Here is a 17592-nt window from a genome sequence, read left to right as displayed (position 1 = left end):
GAATCAATGGAAGAATACAAGTTTTGCCTTTATTTGTGAAATTTAAACTAAATCTCTGTTTTTGAACTCTCATTTGGGGTGCATTTCTAAAAAAATCTGACATTTTTTGTACTTTTAGTGTCGGTTAGAAAATTTTAAAAAATTTTAGATTGCTATTAATAAGGAATGTTATTAATAAAAATCGGGCGTGACTAAAACTCCCCCCAACACGTATTAGGGAATTGGACCACTGAATTCCCAGGGGTGTTGTTATCACTCATCAGAGATGCCAGCGTGGTTGAGTATAATTTCTTGTTTGCCATGAAACGACGTAGTTTTGTAACAGCATTCCTTCGTTTGGGCCTCGTCAATGACGTCGCGGTGAATAAGATAGGTTACAGTACTTGATCTTTTTATTAATCAATTATTTAGCTTCGAGTTGCTGTTCATGTGCACAAACTGCAATATTCATTATTCAAGCGTTGCATAGGTTTTTGTGGCTAATTGAGTGAGTGAGAGTGAGTTCCGGCGAAACGCTCCCGTCTATCGCTCTGTAATGGCATGGATGTTATGGTTGACGGTGCTGTTCACGATTGTACAGCAACCGTGGACATTAGCGACTCCATGTTTGACTCAGGAGCTGCTGAACTCGGCGAAGGAGCCCGAGTTTTTCGATTGGTTGATAAGAGTGAGGAGGAGAATACACGAATATCCAGAGCTGGCTTTTGATGAGCATCTCACGAGTCAACTCATCAGATCGGAACTTGACTCAATTGGAATTCCGTACAAATGGCCGTTCGCTAAGACCGGGATCGTGGCTTCGATTGGATCTGGAGAGAAACCCTGGTTCGGTCTTAGAGCGGACATGGATGCCCTCCCCATCCAGGTTCGTTTCCTTCTCTCAGTCCCTAGTCATCCCGGCTAAGTTTGAATTCCATTGGCAAGTGAGGCACGTGGCTGGAAGTCCTTTTGGCTTCCTGCCGCCACACTATTTTTCTTTTTTCAGTAATTTCACACACACGCACACACGGACAAACATATATGATTACAATCCCAAATGTATGCTTTTTGAAGACGACTCATGCATTGATCCAAATTGTACTATGTCATGTTAAAAGGAATTGGTAGAGTGGGAGCACAAGAGCAAGATAGATGGTAAAATGCATGCTTGCGGCCATGATGTTCACGTAACGATGTTGCTTGGAGCAGCTAGGTTACTACATCACAAACGAGACAAATTGAAGGTAAATTTCATACTCTCAAAACATCCTGCATCAAATACAATAAAATTGTGTGCTAGCTACTTATACAACAGCCTGAGATTTTGTATGAATTGCAATTACAAAGGGTACTGTTAAGCTTGTCTTTCAACCTGGAGAAGAGGGCCATGCCGGTGCTTACCACATGATCAAAGAAGGTGCTATACATGGGTTCCAAGCAATTTTTGGGTTACATATTTCTCCGGAAATGCCAGTTGGAACCATCTCTTCTAGACCTGGTTCCATGCTGGCCGGCTCTGGCAGGTTCGTAGCTGTTGTTAGAGGAAAAGGTGGCCATGCTGCAAGACCTCAAGCAACTGTAGATCCTGTTCTCGCAGCATCATTTGCTATTCTTGCACTTCAACAGATTGTTTCGAGAGAAATCGATCCTCTTCAGCCTATGGTATGTAAATCTTGTTCTTTGTAGCCATAGCATGATGTAGTGTGTTGTTATGTTCTTCATATATTTTCCCAAGTTAAGAGGATAATTAAGCAGATTTGTCCACAATGGTTGCTCATTTTAAACTAAAAACTTGATTTTCATGCATAGGTGGTTACAGTAGGTTTTGTTGAGGCTGGACAAGCTGGAAATGTCATCCCGGAAACAGTGAAACTTGGAGGCACTTTCCGAAGCATGACTACAAGTGGTTTCTCATACCTTATGCAGAGAATCAAAGAGGTACATTAATTTGACCTTATGCATTTGAAAACATAGTTCTTTTTCTCCATTTATTTTGAATATAAATGTAACATACAAAAGAATCTGACATATTTTTGGGTTGTGGTCTGGAGATACAAGTAATTTATTCAATTTGAGATGAAAGGGTTTGATAATTTGTTTGCATTCAAACAAATATTGAAATAAACATGTTGTTTTACAGGTCATGGAGACTCAGGCAGCTGTGCATAGGTGTACTGCTAGTATTGATTTTATGGAGGAAGAACTAAGACATTATCCAGCTACTGTAAATGATGAAGCAATGTACAATCATGCAAAGGGTGTTGGAGAAGCATTACTTGGAGAATCCAACGTACACGTTGTTCCTCTAACTATGCTAGCAGAGGATTTCAGCTTCTATGCACAGAAGATACCTGCTGCATTTTTCATGATTGGCACTAGGAATGAAACCCATCACCCTGTTAAGCCCTTACACACACCTTACCTTGTTATCGATGAGGCGGTTCTTCCTGTAGGAGCGGCTCTTCACGCTGCTGTCGCCATGTCCTATTTGGAGAAAGAGCTTTGAGAGTTCAGTCTGGGTTGATTAGTCGTGACTCGCGATGATGATAATTTCGCATCCAAGATTGCAATATTAGTTCTGTTTGAGGTGGAGAACCTGTGTATCAAATATGACTTAAGAATGTTGAACTCTGGTCTCAGCTCCATTGTATATATGGTTGTACAATAAAACTCATTTTGACCAGCCAAAAAAAAATCCTCATTGAAACAGAGAGGATTAGCAGAACACCTTGTGGCTTGTAGTAGTGTACCAGCTCCAAGAGGGTTTCGAATGGGCTGGGTCGGCCCATAACGTGGTCTGTTCTGGTTGGATTAACTCAAGCCCTTCCATGTTAGCCTTTAGGCCCAGCGGCATTGTGGTGATGAGGCCCATAACTCTTGCATCCGAAACTGTTGGCCCATTTAGGCCCACCGTTTGTCTCAGCTAACCCAAGGGTTCAACTTCGAAGACGGTCAAACGGATTAGTTTCTTTCTTTTTTCTTCTGGGGATAATGGCTGTTTTTATTTTGTAACCCAAAGACATTGTTATTACAGCCGGAAATGGACATCATCTTATAAACGCACATTTATTTATTTTTTTCTACTCTTTTCTTGTTTTGTTCAAACAAGAAGATTGCGAGCATAATACAAAGTTAACCAAAAATCATAAAAAGTAGTTTGTTAACAACACGTAATGCAAAAGAAAAAGAACAAAAAAAAAGGAATTGTTTACAGTTTACACTTCACAAACGAGACGAAATAGCCGTTGAGCCATCGCAATCCCAATAGGCAATAACTAATGTAGAAACCATCCCAAAAACAGAAAAGCAAACTCCAATACGCATATGAACAAAAACTGCAGAGATGAGCTATCGACAATAAATAAAGTCTCAAGAGTTGGGCCCACACGAAGATCTCAAAAAGCTTTTAAATCAAGCACACTTCAATTAACACTTGTTCAATATCAACACATGATGGATCTGTTCATGTGGTTCTTTGTATCAGCGCTGTTAGTTCTGGGTCATAAATCTTGGGCTTTGGAGACTCGAGAGTTGCTGGGATCGGCGAGGGAGCCAGAGTTCAGCGAGTGGGTGAGAGGGATTAGGAGGAAGATTCATGAGTACCCAGAACTGGGATTTCAAGAGGAAAAGACGAGTCAACTCATCAGAAACGAGCTTGACTCGCTTGGGATCAGCTACAAATGGCCCGTCGCGAAGACCGGGGTTGTGGCTTCTATTGGATCAGGCCAAAAACCAGTCTTCGCACTCAGAGCTGACATGGACGCTCTTCCTATACAGGTCTCTATCTCCCTCTCCCCCCCCCCCCCCCCCCCCTCTCTTCAGTTTAATTTGTACGTATACCCTGGATTGTTAGAATTTCAATCTGCGAAGCCACAGAAGCATATGTTCAACGTTTTGATTGTCCTGTCAAACCCCTTGGTCCCGTTTGGGTCAAGAAGAAAGAGACTCGTTAAACGACACCGTATTTAGTCTTGTTGCATGGACTTCGCTAGTTTAGACCTTTTGAGTGGTCCAGCGTTTCCTTGTGTTTCGTGGGACCAACTGGGCTCGCTTTCTGAAGCAGTGAGCCGGCCATTTCACAGTTTTTTTTTTTCTGTCACTATCTTGATGTGTGTCTCTTCATATATTAGCATGCATGCATACATATATATATAATGTATAATTAACCACAATAACTACTGTGGTTAACTATTAACGGCATAACTATCTTCTATACTCAATGAGTCTGATATTTTATTAGCATTGCCTTTTGAAAGGAACTAGTAGAGTGGGAGCACAAGAGCAAAATCGATGGAAAAATGCATGCTTGTGGTCATGATTCTCACGTAGCAATGTTACTTGGAGCAGCTAGGTTACTTCAAAGCAAAAAAGACGAATTGAAGGTAACCTACTACAATCATTAAAAACAACATTATTTTGTTTCTCCTTTTTAGCGAGTATTGTGTGTTTTCCTATGCATGCTATGCAGGGAACAGTAAAGCTTGTTTTCCAACCTGGAGAAGAAGGATATGCCGGTGCTTATCATATGTTGAAAGATGAAGTTGTCGATGACATTGACGCGATCCTCAGTATACATGTTTTTCCGTCAACACCCATTGGTGCCATTGCTTCAAGCCCTGGGACCATACTTGCTGGGGTTGGAGAATTTTCAGTTAAGGTTAGAGGAAGAGGTGGCCATGCAGCAACCCCCCATATGAGCAGGGACCCCATTGTTGCAGCTTCCTCAGCGGTTCTTGCCCTGCAGCAGATTGTATCCCGAGAGACGGATCCTCTCGAGGCTAGGGTAATTTCCTTTCTGTCTACTCTTGAAAACACTGAAAGAAGGAAATGATCAAATGCAACTAGGGCTATCAATGGGTGACATTTAGAGCAACATGACACTTACAAATATGGTTATCGCTTTGAAATGAACGCAAGTCCCTAAAAATTTCCTAAATACCTCATCTATGTGTTTTAGATTATCATAACTTGTGTTTGAATTCCAGAAACTCTTCCTGGGACATTTTGCTTATTCCAATGCCTTATGTGAAATGAAATTCAATACGCCAATTGTGTTTCAAATAGAAAAAATTGTATAGCCTTGACAACCTAAACTGAATTTTTGGAAGTAATGGATCATAAACTTACGCTGCTTACGCTGCAGTTTCATATCTTAAAACCATTGAGTCTATCTTCCAGCATCAACAACAAACCACATATCTGATTTATTTGTTATCAAACATATAGGTGGTGACAGTTGGGTTCATTGAGGGGGGAAAAGCAAGAAATGTAATTCCTGAGTATGTGACATTTGGTGGAACCTATAGGAGCTTGAGCTTAAAAGGTCTCTACGACATCAAAGAAAGGATCAAAGAGGTAAATATGTACTGATTTTTGTAACCTCTCGAAAAACTTTTCATATGCATAGGAAGTTGAAAGGGAGCAGTAGAAAAATTATCATTTTGCTCTTTGCAGGTCATAGAGATGCAAGTGTCTGTGCATCAATGTACTGCAGAGGTTGACTTCATGGAGGACGTACCACTTCCTCATCCACCAACCGTTAATGATAAAGAAATATATGAACATGCAAAAAGGGTTGGCGAGAGCTTACTTGGGGCGCCTAACGTGCAGCTTCTTCCAGTGACCATGGGAGCAGAGGATTTCAGCTACTTCTCACAGAGGTTTCCTGCTGCAATCTTTGTCATTGGGACAAAGAATGAGACTCTGAAATCAAACTATCCATTGCACTCACCTTACTTTTTCATTGACGAAGAGGTTCTTCCTATAGGAGTGGCTCTTCATACTGCTGTAGCAGTCTCATACCTGGAGGATAACCATGCTGCAGAATTCAGTTAGAAATCTTGGGTTTCTTTTGTTTTTCTTTTAGATGCAAATACCACTATGGAATAAGCCAAGAACACCAATGTAATTCTGAATCAGAATACTGAGTAACTTGCATAATAGTATTTCAGAAATCGAAAATACTTGGATTGCCTCCCCTTGCCAGATATTTTATGATATACAGTTTTGAGGAAATCTAATTGATAAACAAAACAATACACACACTGGACTCTAATACAACTGAGTTGTTCAAATATTGTTACTTCGGTTCTTATGATCCCAATGAAATATTATATCTTCAAATTTGCAGAAGACTTCGTTTTAATAAATTTATCCCAAGTTATTTTCCAGAAATGTAACTACTCCACATGAATACACATGATGGTATGCGTATATATGGCACAAGGCAGAATCTGGACAAGAACCCCCTTAACCAAGCAATCAATTATTCTGTGAGTCTCTCTTTATTTCTTGTTTCTTTATTTTTGAGCTGCGTTGAGCAGCAAAACCACTGAGTATGCCAAATAATACAACATACCAGCTTAATCTTTAGAATATCTAAACACAGCAGCTGCCCCACGTTATAATCCAAAGTAGAAGAATATATGAACACCTGCATTGTATAAGTGAGCTGGTACAGACCTCTGGCCGGACCAAGAAGTAGAGATGAAGTCCCTCCATTCCCCCCTCTCACCAGATCTCGCTGATCTGCAAATGCATAATGTAGCTTTGTTAACAGAGTGTAGGCTGCATAAAACTGAATTCTCAAAAGGTTCTAGGAATTTGACATTGTAAAGGCAGCAAAACCCCAGAAAAGGCATATTTTGATACCTTGGATGCAAGGTATTGAATACATCCTGAGAAGAAACACATGGTTTCTGATCTTCTGACAAGAACATGATTTCGACAAATAAATTTATCATCCGATACAAAAATTGTGGATATACAGGTAGCATCTAAGTTAATAGTACAGCCTATGACAACCAAAAATTATCAACTGCGCAATATTAATCAAACTAATGAACCTAATTTCTTGACCTTGACAAGGTTTGACAAGATGCCTGTTCTTTTAAGTGCATTGAGAACCTTAAGAAACAACACTGAACTGCATCGCAATTTTCACCTCCTTTGTCGAATCTTCCAATGGAAAGAAGTCCAGTGTGGGAACTATCGAACTGTAAAGCACTGGTTTAAGTCCATATCATCTAGCTATAGCAAACCAAAATGCCATTAGGCTAAATTAACTTCCAAAAAATGGGACCTTCAAAATGATAAAGCCGATGTGCAGATTTTAGAAGTTGTCAACTTCACTTCACTTGTACAAGTAAAAGACGGTATCTGGAACTCAGTCTTAGACTCTTGGGAACTAACCCAACTACGGGCAGGCATTTTTCTAACCCCCATTTCCTTCATTTTGTTCCTCACAATGGAAGCATCTTTCCACTGCTCCGCAGCAGCATATATGTTAGACAAAAGAACATAAGTAGCAGCATTTTGAGGCTCAAGCTCAAAAAGACGATTAGCAACCACCTTTCCTAACTCAATGTCACCATGCAATTTACAGGCCCAGAGAAGTGCACCCCATGATCCAGCGTGAGGCTCCATGGGCATTGACTTTATGAGTTCATATGCTTCATTTGGACGCCCTGACCGGCTAAGAAGATCAACCATGCACGCATAATGATCAGGACATGGAACTATACCATAAACATTTGTCATGGTTTCAAAATAGTACCATCCCTCTTCAACTAACCCTGCATGACTACAGGCTGTTAAAATGACAGTGAATGCTATCTCATCTGGCTCCAGCCCTTCACTTAGCATCCTACCGAAGAGCTTAACAGCCTCAGCCCCACGGCCATGTATTGACAATCCTTGAATCATGGAACAATATGAAATTAAATCACGTTTAGGCATCTCTTCAAACACTTCTTTCGCTCTACCCATCTTTCCACACTTTGCATTCATGTCAATCATAGCTGCCTTAACGTGCACCCGGCCAAGATCAAGTGAACTCTGGCTCAAAAGGTCATCAACCCAATTAGCCAATTCCAAATTACCTAATCGAGAACAAGCTGACATCAAACTCACCATTATAAACTCATCAGGCTTAACATTCCTTGAACACATCTCAAGAAAAATCTTGATAGCGTCATTGGGCTGATCATTTTGAACATACCCAGAAATCAAAGCCGACCATGCCACAATATCTCTCTCCGGAGCCTGCTCAAACAAAACTCTAGCTGAAACCATATCACCCGCCTTAGCATGCCCATCTATCATCGTCGTGAAAGAAACCACATTCTTTTCGGACATTTCATCAAAGACTTTTCTCGCCCTCACCAAATCCCCAGCTCTCACCAACCCACCAATCATCGCATTCCATGTTGTCAAATTTTTAACTGGCATTTCATCAAACACCCTCCTCGCTTCAGCCAAATCTCCTACAGCCACATATGCGACAACCATTGAAGTCCACGACACCACATTCCTCTCAGGCATCTCATCAAACACCTTGCGCGTGGAAGATATCTCCTTACACTTTCCATAAAAATCCACCAAGCTCGACCCCACGAACACATTCTCATTCACCCCGCACCTTACTGCAGACCCATGAAGCGCCATGCCCTCCTTCACCCTAAACTCCCCTGCACATGCCTTCAACACCGATGGGTACGAGTACTTATCAGGCCGGGCGTTCTCGGACCGCTTCATGAGAATAAAGAGTGAAAAGGTTCGGAAAAAATAGGAACCACAGGAGTAAGATTTGATAAGGGTGTTATAGACTACCGTAGAGGGACTGCAAACGCGGTCGAAGATGGAGGCCGAATAGGAAAGGGACGATGAGAGGTAGAGGAGTTTGGCGACTAGATAGTGGTCTTGCTCAAGGCCTTCGCGGATGATGTGGGCGTGGAGTTGATAGAGTTGGAGTTTTGTCTTGCAAGACTTCAAGAGACTGGGGAGCGAGAGGCTGGTGGGCATGGGATTGGGGAGGCAAGGATCGTTTTTCGCATTGCTTTGTTTTGAATTTCGTTCGTATTGTTGTAAAATGCCGACTTTCACCCTGGTCTATTAATTATTGCGGAACGTCGCCGTTTCACAGGCAAAGAACTAGCAAAGCCGAAATCCTAGACCAGCAAAAAAACCAATACCACTGTGAGTGTTGAATCTGTTGATGGTTCTGTCATCTGTGTAGAGCCGTAGAGGTCACAAAAAAAAAAGGGTTCTCGGTCGATTTTGAATCGAGCAATAATATGTATTTATAAAATATTTAAATGTCCAGACACTAAATACTCCATATTTTATTCTCCTCTGTTTTAAAGAAAAATTAATGTTACATATTTGGAAAATGGCAAAAGGTGTGCAGAGACGTCTATAGAAGTTGCCTTTTGGGAGGGAAAGTTCCCGCGCTGTGACACGTTGTTCTATTATCTGCTCTACATAATTGACTTAAACGACGCCGTATCACGACCAACGAAGAATAAAGCTCTCCGCTGGCGCCATATGAGCAAAACCCTAAACCGTTCGAGTTTGATCATCGATGGTGCTGTGGGCGTATCCACCAACGCGAAAGCAACTCGCCATAACGATCGGGTTCCTCATCACCGGGGCTTCACTTTTCTCCGCCGGAGCTTACCTCTCCTTTGCCAACATCGCTCCTCAGCAAGCCCGTACCAAGGCCCGTAGCGATTTCGTCAAGGACCGCCTTCGAAAGATGCTGGACGATTAGCTTCTGTTTCCACTTTTACCTAATAATCTTTTTGCGTTTTGTGGTAATCTTTCTTCTCTTCAACTGCATTGCTGGAGCTTGTTGGGGTCTTGTTTTTGAGCGTCTGCGATTACTTTTTCTTTATATTTTTTGGTGTAACACTTGACAATTTTTGGCTTCCTTGCTAAGAAATTGTGTTGAAATATGGCTCGCATGCAATCATAGACATCATTATTTTGAATATTGTAGCCAACCATCGGAGAGCGCAGTCTTCTGATTCAATGGGCTTAAGGTGTCACACTTCTGGGGAACGCATCATGCAACTATTTTTGCCTCGATTTGATTTGGAAGATTTTTGGGGAATCTGCTGCAATTTTTCTGCCTTGCAGAGTTGTTTTCAAATTAAATTAAATTTTCTATCTAACCAAATAATTTATGTACTCAAGGCTCATAACTTTCAGAATCTTGTTTGGTGTGCATGTTTTACTCTGTGTTACTCTATGTTTAGTCGCATTTCCCATCAAAAGCTTTGGACAAAGTTGTCTCACATATTAGTATAGAATTGTTCGTCTCTTCTCAATGTAATTGTTACTATGCCTTCAGCTTCACTTTAATCACGCATTTCTAGTTCCAAATTCTATTTAAGTTCGTTTTGAATAATGAGTTTAGGCATATATCTCTAGCATCCTTTGTCATGTCTCGTTTATCTCATGTATTTCTTTTTTCATACTGCAAGTTTCAGCAATTCTAGCCAGCAGATATACATATCTATGATACTTACTGATGAAAAGTAAACGGCAATGTTGTAGGTACATGTCAATGGCAACTTCAAATACACCTGTTGATGCAGATAATTTTGAACTTGAAAGTGCAAGTGTGAATCAAAGTAGCTCAATATTCAGCAATGAAATGACTTCGAGTTCAGATGGTAATGAGTTTACTCAGGATGACTTTGAGAAAGCCATTTGCATGTGTGTTGTTTGTGGCATACTTCCAATTTCAATTTCTGAGGAGCCTATATTCAGTATTATGGTGCAAGCCATAGCGAATAGTCCAGAGTTGGATCCCAATTTTGTTCGTAGAGCCCTTTGCTTGTTTGTTCTTGGTTGTGCCCTTCCTCTATCGATTTGTAAGAAACACGTATTCAAACAAATGATGTGCATCGTGAATCCCCAATGCAAAACCATTTTAGATGCATTGGATCTCTGTACCCTTATGAAAGATGCCCTTGGAATTTGTGCAGATAAAAGAAAGATTGTGATGGAAGAGTTAGCGAAAGCACCTGGTAGAATATCATTTACTTTTGACAATTGGGAAGATGGTAGGCAAGATGAGTTTCTACCATTCACTTTTGACAATTGGGAAGCTGATAAGCAAGAGAAGTACCTTTGCAGACAGTATATGTGCATCACAGCACATTGGATTGATGCGAGTTGGGAGTTGCAAAGAAGAGTGATTAGTTTCGGAACTTTACTATATCCATTAGATGGTCTTTCTATCGCTGAGGAAGTGTCTTCGTGTTTGACTGGGTGGAAGTTGATAACAAGGTTATGACTCTGACTTTGGGTAATCCATGTTATGATGAAACTGTGATTACGTCTCTTAAGACGCGCTTTCTTGCTAATAGATCCCTCTTATCTAATGGTGATTATTTTCAAATTCGTGGTTTCTGTTATATTATGAATCTTGCAGTGGAAGATGGTATCAAACTCATTGATGATATTGTTCAGAAAGTTAGAGGTGTAGCAATCCATATCCAATGTGATATTTTGAAAAGAAAGAACTTTTATGAGATTGCAGATAATCGTTTTCATTTGAATACCAAGAAAAGGTTGCGTCCTGATGATGGTTATAGATGGGATTTGACTTATACAATGCTTGATCACGCTCTTTATTTCAGGCCTGTTCTAGACCATTTGGGACAAAATGACGAAGAACTGAAATTCTGTGAACTTTCTGCTGAAGAGTGGGACAAGTTGGCTGTTGTGCTTAAGTTTTTGAATGTTTTTTATGGTGTTACCAATCGGTTTTTCTCCTCCAAACAGCCGACTTCAAATACTTATTTTAGGGGAATATGGGAGATTCAGATGAAACTACAACTATTAGAAGCAGCCAACGGGCCACATGATTTCATGGTGTTCAGGTAATTTCTTCAATGTTGACTGTCAATGATTTATCTCTTGTTATTCATGTGTATTCAATGTTATGATATGAGTTTTGATGATGAAGTGTGTGCATCCTATATGTTGTTCAATATATGATATATGTAAGCTTACCGCTATGTGATCATTGCTATGCATTCTTGATTATATTTTGAACTTGTTTCTATCATTAAAGCTCTAATTTTCTAGACTAACAAGAACCAAAGACATGAAACTTTAATCAAGCTTACAAGTCATTTCAAGTTACATGTATAAACCAGATTTACTATGAATTGTTTGTTGATTTGGCTCTTGCCAATCTATGCAACGACTATTATTGGAAGTTCTAATGCATATATATTTTTACTAACTTCATAGCATACCGAGTACTATATTCCTATTCTCCAAGAGTTTCACAAGCACTCAAGCCTTCATTCTTACTCATTCTTGAATCATTTGAGAATCCTAAAACACTTATAGTCTATTCCTAGTATTGATGGTGAGCCATACAAAACCATCATAGAAGTGTGACCGTTACTTGAGAGTAAACGCAGTTGGAAAACGAGTGAACTGTGGCTGAGACTTGTGAGTAAAACAGTTGGTGTATAAAGGAGATGCTTGGCTCTTCAATAAGCTATTCATTGTGGATTTGAACTCTAAAGGAGGAGCCTTGAGGAGTTGGAGTAGGCCTGAACTTGGCTGAACCACTATAAATCTGTTTGCACAATTTTTTATCCTACTCTATACTATTTTACTTTATTTGTGCTTGTTGTGTTTAGGTTCATTGCTTAGCTGGATTCTTGTTACTTGAACTAACCTGGACCCTAAGCTTACAATAACTAGCAATAGCATCAAGCTTTAAAGTCTGTAAAGCAATCTGAAATCACTAGCATTAAACCTAGATTTGACATTTTTAAGGATAAAACAATTTACCCCCTCTTGTACTCACCTAGATCCTTACATTTAATTTCTTGATTTTTTTTAGGACTATACACATATTTTGCAAATGATCCTGAAGAGTCAGATGCTGAGGATGAAAGTAATGAAGAGATGGAAGATGATGAATCTGAGGATTCGGCCACAGCCACTTAGGTATTTTATCATTAATCTGTTGTCACTGATCTATGTAATAGTTAATTTCTGTCTTAGCACCTTCTTGGTTCTATTATTACTTAATAAAACATTTGTTTAATAAAAAAAAATGTATGCTAATTCAATAAGTTTATTTATGCATGCAGGTATCAGCTTTTGGAATTATGGCTTCTTTTGGATGTATTTTGTTTTTGGATGTAGTAGTGAAGCAAGGATTATGGACAAATTGATGTATTTGCGTCATATTAATATTATGTAACTATTTCTCGCATTTTTTCACAGTAATTAGGAATTCAACCTAAAGAGAATTGGAAGGAACTGTTCTTCTTGTGCTTTGAGATGTGAACATGTGAGGATTCTGTTTTAAATATTTTTACAGAGTGCAAATTGTTTTATATGCCAAATAGTTATACAAAATTTATGCCGCAAAACTCATTACTGTATGATATTATACTGTTCTGAGTGCAAATTGATAAAAAAAATATTTATTAAAATTTATGATTAAGTGGGAAAAGAAAAGGGAAAACACACAGATACACATCCGACAAATGCAAGCAAAAGTGAGTTCAGGAAATGTTCTAAAAAGAAAATTGATTAAAAAACTATTTATTAAAATTTAAAACTACCAAATAAGACCCAAAAAAGTATTCTCTCTTATTTTCTCACTCGATAACCATTCAAAGTTTTAACGAAAAACCTCCTCTTCTAATGGATCCTCGGACCACCACCAAATGTTCCAACTCCTCTACGTGCCCTTAATTATCAAGAGACAAATTCTGTATGAACTACTCTGTTTACTCATCGTCCTAATCTCATCAATTGTTATATTTAGGGATGACAATTTGTGTCCGACCCAACCCACCCCACCCCGACCCCGACCCCGACCTGATCCGCCCCGCACGGATTTTCTCCAATTCGAGGCTTGTGAGGGGCAAAGAATCTCAACCCCCATGCAGGACGGGACGGGGACGGATATGCCTCCCAACCCGTCCACACCCCACCCCGCATTGTGCCCCACTACACATGTATATATATATGTATAAATAACATTGACCATCCCATTCATCCAGAAAGGAAGCAGGACAGGATGCTAATTTCGATTATGGCAGGGACAACACTAAGTTCTAATCGAAAACTCAATGCCCATCACAATTTACCGATGAAAAAATAAATTAGAATACTACTACAACAACTTCCAGATCAAGGAAAATTACACATACACATATATAGTTATATACAAGTCACAAGAGCAAACCACTTCAATTTAAATCCATTCCAGTTACACGAGATGTTGTCCCCTATGCAGACCCAAAGATACAAATACTAGAGCACCTCAAATCAATACATCAGCTACAACAGACATTGATCTAATTTTCTCACCACACTTACAAGGCACTCCATAGCAGACTAAGATGCACAAACCACAGCACTAATTAATGCCCACGACCATGAGCGTGTCACATACTTCATTGAAAATAAGCTAATTATTCCAAAACCCCATTGTATCAAGTATCAACTCATGTTTTCTATTAGGTCATTGAAAAAATTATCAGGAAAACTGAATCAGATACAGAAAAAGAAGCCCCAAGTAATTGAACATAAATAAAGGAACCCAAACTGAACAAGAATGTATTCTGCATACGTCAGTTCTACAGGTAAAAGTACATTAGAATCAGAATCCTCAACACAAGCATCAATCCAATCCATCGTAGCATCTTAGAAAATCGAAATTAAAGCAGAACTAGAAAGCACAAAAACAAGCAACAAAACACATACAACACATGAAAAAAGAAGAAGAAAAAACCGACATAATGGAAAATCATATGATTCAAAAAATAAAAAACATACGGAAAAATTATACCTGCTTGTTAACTTCAACACCAATTGTGCGCTTTGTGACGTTCCAGACGGGTCCAGTGCGGCCGTGATAGAACTTGTGAGGCATGCCCTTGTGGATGGCTCCATTAACTTTGACGTCGACGTACTCCCCTATCTTATAGGTCCTCAGGTGCGTTGTCAGTGGCACATACCCCTTCTTCCTGAAGGGCCTGGAGAACAAATCCCTAGTCCTCGCTCTCTGCCCATGACCTGCCGGCATCTTCTCACCACCTCTATTACTCTTGGGGCTCCGCGACTGAAATGGCAAAAACCCGAGGCGACAGTGGAGAATGTATATCAGCCTCCAATCTTATTCCTAGGGTTTCTAAGCGGTTTGGATAGTGGGCTTTCACTTAACTGGCACTTCTGGTATATCACTAATTCACTCTATTGGGCGTGCTGGGTATACTATAAGAGCATCTGTGCATCAGTTTCCTTTAACAGATTCCTTCAAATACAGATAAAATATCATTTTTCCTTATTTTATAAATTCTCTATCCAACCAACACTGCATGAGATTATCTATCATATTCTCTATTACATTAAAGTAATATTTCTTTCTCTTTCCTTTATTTATTCTATTCATATAAATTACTTCTATTTAAAATAATAAATTAATTACATTTAAAACAATATATTAATTAAAATAATAAATTAATGTTATTAAAAATTAGAGAAATTTAACTTTTTTTTTGCTTGATTTCCTGATATGGGAAGAATAGATGTTGTCGGAGAGAGATGATGAGAGAAAAAAATTGAGGAGAGAGAAAGATAAAGAGATGAGCGAGGAGAGAGAGATGAGTGAGGAGAGAAAAAGAGGAGAGTGAGGAGAGAACTGAAATGAGTGAGGAGAGAGAGAGGGATTGAGGATAGGGAGAGTGAGGAGAGAGAAAAAAAAGTGAGAAGAGAGAGGATGGAGAAAGAGGGGAGTGAAGAGAGAGGGGAGGGAAAAAATGAGGAGAGATGAGAGAGAAAAGAGCAAAGTAATAAAAAATATTATTTTATATTTAGAGAAGTGAATAATGGTTCTCTAAATGTAGGGAACCACTATTCATATTCTGTAAAATAGGGGATCTCTAGGTAATCTGATACATAGCTCTATTTTGACAAATTCTCTATAATATTTCTCTATTTTACAGACAGATTCATGTTTAGGTAATATGATGTGGATTCAAGTTTAGGTAATATGATGTGGATGCTAAGCGTTTCCCTATTTTATAGATAGATTCATGTTTAGGTAATCTGATTTGGATGCTAAGAGTTGGGTTATGATATTTAGGGCCCATAAATACACATGCCCAAAACTAATTTTAGGGCTGAGCCTAAGCAAACTTATCTATGGCATGCCCCAACTCTGCTCGTTTGGTCGAAAGGCTTTAAGTAGAGCCCAAACTTTGCAATCTAACGAGACCAGTTGTTGAGCCTATAATCAAATCCGTGGACCTTCGTACCCTAGGGTTTCTAAGAACGTGGATTTGGACCACTTGGTAGTGGGATTCAATTAACCGGTCCCTCTTGTGGATTGGGGTTGTCTCATTAAGCTAAATTAGGAAATTGTGGGCCCATTCTGCACATTAGCCCATTATGGATGTCTAGTAGGGGCAGATCCAAAGCAAGCCTTATGCTTTGGATCCGCCCCATCTCAGCTCGTTTCGTTAAAGGCATCTAAAAAAAAGCCTAAATTTTGTCATTAAAGAAGCCCAGTGTTTTGGGCTACGTAAAAAAAATCTATTAACCTTCATATAATCATCTTTAATGGAACTAGCATGGGGGCTTAGGCCCCATATTTGGAAGGGAATTTGACTACAATTATTAAAAAGATTATGCTTGTGAATGACAATAAGACATGTTCATTTTTTTTATTTAATTTTTAATTTATTAAATGTTGTGCGCTTTATTTTTGCTAGGATGGGGGACAACTTTATTACATTAGTATTCATTTTCTAAAATATAAAATATAAATTTTAAAATTCCTTTTTCTTAGACTAGGTTCAGAATCATGATGTAAGTTGGTCATACACATGATTTGGATGGCATGAAAGATGCGGACCACCGAACTTTTGGACAAGAGAGAAATTAGAAAACAAAGCAAGCCAGCCGAAGACTAGTAATGTGGTTAAGCAGTAGACCTTTGAATTCCAAGCATTGAATAGCTGGCCTAATTTGGTCGTTTCACCTTCTTTTTTTTTTCACTTTTTCCATTAGTATTTGGTTCGTTTTGCTCTACTTGCCTTTAATCTAAGCCTCTAAGGGTGTCCAAAGACACATGAACACTTAAATAACATTTGTCAATCAAATGATTGGGTAGGTTGCCTGACACTTCCATAATTTCTGCAGCTCGTGCTTATATTTATATTATCGTGTGTCCATTGTTGACAATACGTTTTTCATTTTCATTTACCCTCTTTTTTTACTCAATTATTTGGGGCTTTAGATGCATCCACATTTTTCAAGTCATTAGACTTCGTCACTTCAACACTTCACTACTTTTCTCTAGCATTAAATATTTTTTTCATTTGCTTTTCAAGTTATTAGACTTCTTCACTTGGACATTTCATTACTTTTCTTTAGCATTAATTTCTCTCTTTTTTTTTCCATTTGCTTTTCTTTTTTTCGGGAAAGTATATTTGATCACTCATTATTCGTAGTTACATTGTTTATATGTCTTATTCCAATGTAAAATATTCAAAGCAAAAGATTGGGAGAAAGTTGAAACAATCATTTATTATAACAAAACTTCTAACTTATAGTATAGTTTTAAATATCGGAACGGACTGGTGGTTGAATTGAAAAAGCGAGAATTGGGAGTTTCTCCGGTTTAACAAATACAAAATATTGGATAACACAAAAAAAAATCGGTAATTTTTGTTAAATTCGGTTAAGCGGCCAGATAATCGGACTAAATTGTTTTTCAAGAATAATATTTTACGAGAATTTCGTTTTTTAGTATTTAAATAACCTTTTTTTGTCAAA

General features: G+C 38.8%; 5 protein-coding genes across 7 annotated transcripts; 3 read left to right on the top strand and 2 right to left on the bottom strand.

Annotated features, from left to right (window-relative positions):
- Window positions 1–408: 408 nt before the first annotated feature.
- LOC119989132 (IAA-amino acid hydrolase ILR1-like 3) lies at window positions 409–2644 on the top strand. The gene is made up of 5 exons (XM_038834476.1): window positions 409–865; window positions 1098–1223; window positions 1327–1641; window positions 1789–1917; window positions 2120–2644. The coding sequence occupies exons 1-5, from the start codon at window positions 536–538 to the stop codon at window positions 2483–2485; spliced, it is 1266 nt and encodes a 421-aa protein (XP_038690404.1). The 5' UTR covers window positions 409–535; the 3' UTR covers window positions 2486–2644.
- Window positions 2645–3275: 631 nt separating this feature from the next.
- On the top strand, window positions 3276–5957 carry LOC119995170 (IAA-amino acid hydrolase ILR1-like). Its single transcript, XM_038841584.1, has 5 exons — window positions 3276–3756; window positions 4236–4361; window positions 4448–4762; window positions 5206–5334; window positions 5434–5957. Exons 1-5 carry the CDS (start codon window positions 3304–3306, stop codon window positions 5812–5814), a joined length of 1404 nt encoding a protein of 467 aa, XP_038697512.1. The 5' UTR covers window positions 3276–3303; the 3' UTR covers window positions 5815–5957.
- An 87-nt stretch (window positions 5958–6044) lies between these two features.
- On the bottom strand, window positions 6045–8940 carry LOC119995169 (putative pentatricopeptide repeat-containing protein At5g37570). 2 transcript variants are annotated; one of them, XM_038841582.1, is made up of 2 exons: window positions 6631–8940; window positions 6045–6507 (listed from the first exon to the last, which is right to left on the bottom strand). In XM_038841582.1, exon 1 carries the CDS (start codon window positions 8779–8781, stop codon window positions 7063–7065), a length of 1719 nt encoding a protein of 572 aa, XP_038697510.1. In that variant the 5' UTR covers window positions 8782–8940; the 3' UTR covers window positions 6045–6507; window positions 6631–7062. The 2 variants fall into 2 exon arrangements, with proteins under 2 accessions (XP_038697510.1, XP_038697511.1); XM_038841583.1 differs by having other exon boundaries at window positions 6838–8940.
- Window positions 8941–9263: 323 nt separating this feature from the next.
- Window positions 9264–12998, top strand: LOC119986068 (zinc finger BED domain-containing protein DAYSLEEPER). Of its 2 annotated transcripts, XM_038830624.1 has the most exons (4): window positions 9264–9572; window positions 10318–11651; window positions 12635–12741; window positions 12888–12998. In XM_038830624.1, exon 1 carries the CDS (start codon window positions 9341–9343, stop codon window positions 9527–9529), a length of 189 nt encoding a protein of 62 aa, XP_038686552.1. In that variant the 5' UTR covers window positions 9264–9340; the 3' UTR covers window positions 9530–9572; window positions 10318–11651; window positions 12635–12741; window positions 12888–12998. The 2 variants fall into 2 exon arrangements, with proteins under 2 accessions (XP_038686552.1, XP_038686545.1); XM_038830617.1 differs by lacking the exon at window positions 9264–9572.
- A 943-nt stretch (window positions 12999–13941) lies between these two features.
- Window positions 13942–14975, bottom strand: LOC119995334 (60S ribosomal protein L21-1-like). Its single transcript, XM_038841804.1, has 2 exons — window positions 14603–14975; window positions 13942–14267 (listed from the first exon to the last, which is right to left on the bottom strand). The coding sequence occupies exons 1-2, from the start codon at window positions 14837–14839 to the stop codon at window positions 14259–14261; spliced, it is 246 nt and encodes an 81-aa protein (XP_038697732.1). The 5' UTR covers window positions 14840–14975; the 3' UTR covers window positions 13942–14258.
- Window positions 14976–17592: the final 2617 nt, after the last annotated feature.

This window comes from Tripterygium wilfordii, chromosome 3, assembly GCF_013401445.1.
Source record: "Tripterygium wilfordii isolate XIE 37 chromosome 3, ASM1340144v1, whole genome shotgun sequence".
NCBI lineage: Eukaryota > Viridiplantae > Streptophyta > Magnoliopsida > Celastrales > Celastraceae > Tripterygium > Tripterygium wilfordii.
Note: the sequence above shows the minus strand (reverse complement) of the source record. Positions and strands in the feature narration are given on the sequence as shown.

Bases quoted from the DNA above. Each gene is read 5' to 3' on its own strand.
- LOC119989132 (XM_038834476.1), top strand. From the start codon at position 536: ATGGCATGGATGTTATGGTTGACGGTGCTGTTCACGATTGTACAGCAA. The intron at 1,642-1,788 runs GTATGTAAATCT...TTTCATGCATAG, and splicing joins TCGATCCTCTTCAGCCTATG to GTGGTTACAGTAGGTTTTGT. The intron at 1,918-2,119 runs GTACATTAATTT...GTTGTTTTACAG, and splicing joins TTATGCAGAGAATCAAAGAG to GTCATGGAGACTCAGGCAGC.
- LOC119995170 (XM_038841584.1), top strand. From the start codon at position 3,304: ATGAACAAAAACTGCAGAGATGAGCTATCGACAATAAATAAAGTCTCA. The intron at 3,757-4,235 runs GTCTCTATCTCC...GCCTTTTGAAAG, and splicing joins TGGACGCTCTTCCTATACAG to GAACTAGTAGAGTGGGAGCA. The intron at 5,335-5,433 runs GTAAATATGTAC...TGCTCTTTGCAG, and splicing joins TCAAAGAAAGGATCAAAGAG to GTCATAGAGATGCAAGTGTC.
- LOC119995169 (XM_038841582.1), bottom strand. From the start codon at position 8,781: ATGCCCACCAGCCTCTCGCTCCCCAGTCTCTTGAAGTCTTGCAAGACA.
- LOC119986068 (XM_038830617.1), top strand. From the start codon at position 10,322: ATGTCAATGGCAACTTCAAATACACCTGTTGATGCAGATAATTTTGAA.
- LOC119995334 (XM_038841804.1), bottom strand. From the start codon at position 14,839: ATGCCGGCAGGTCATGGGCAGAGAGCGAGGACTAGGGATTTGTTCTCC.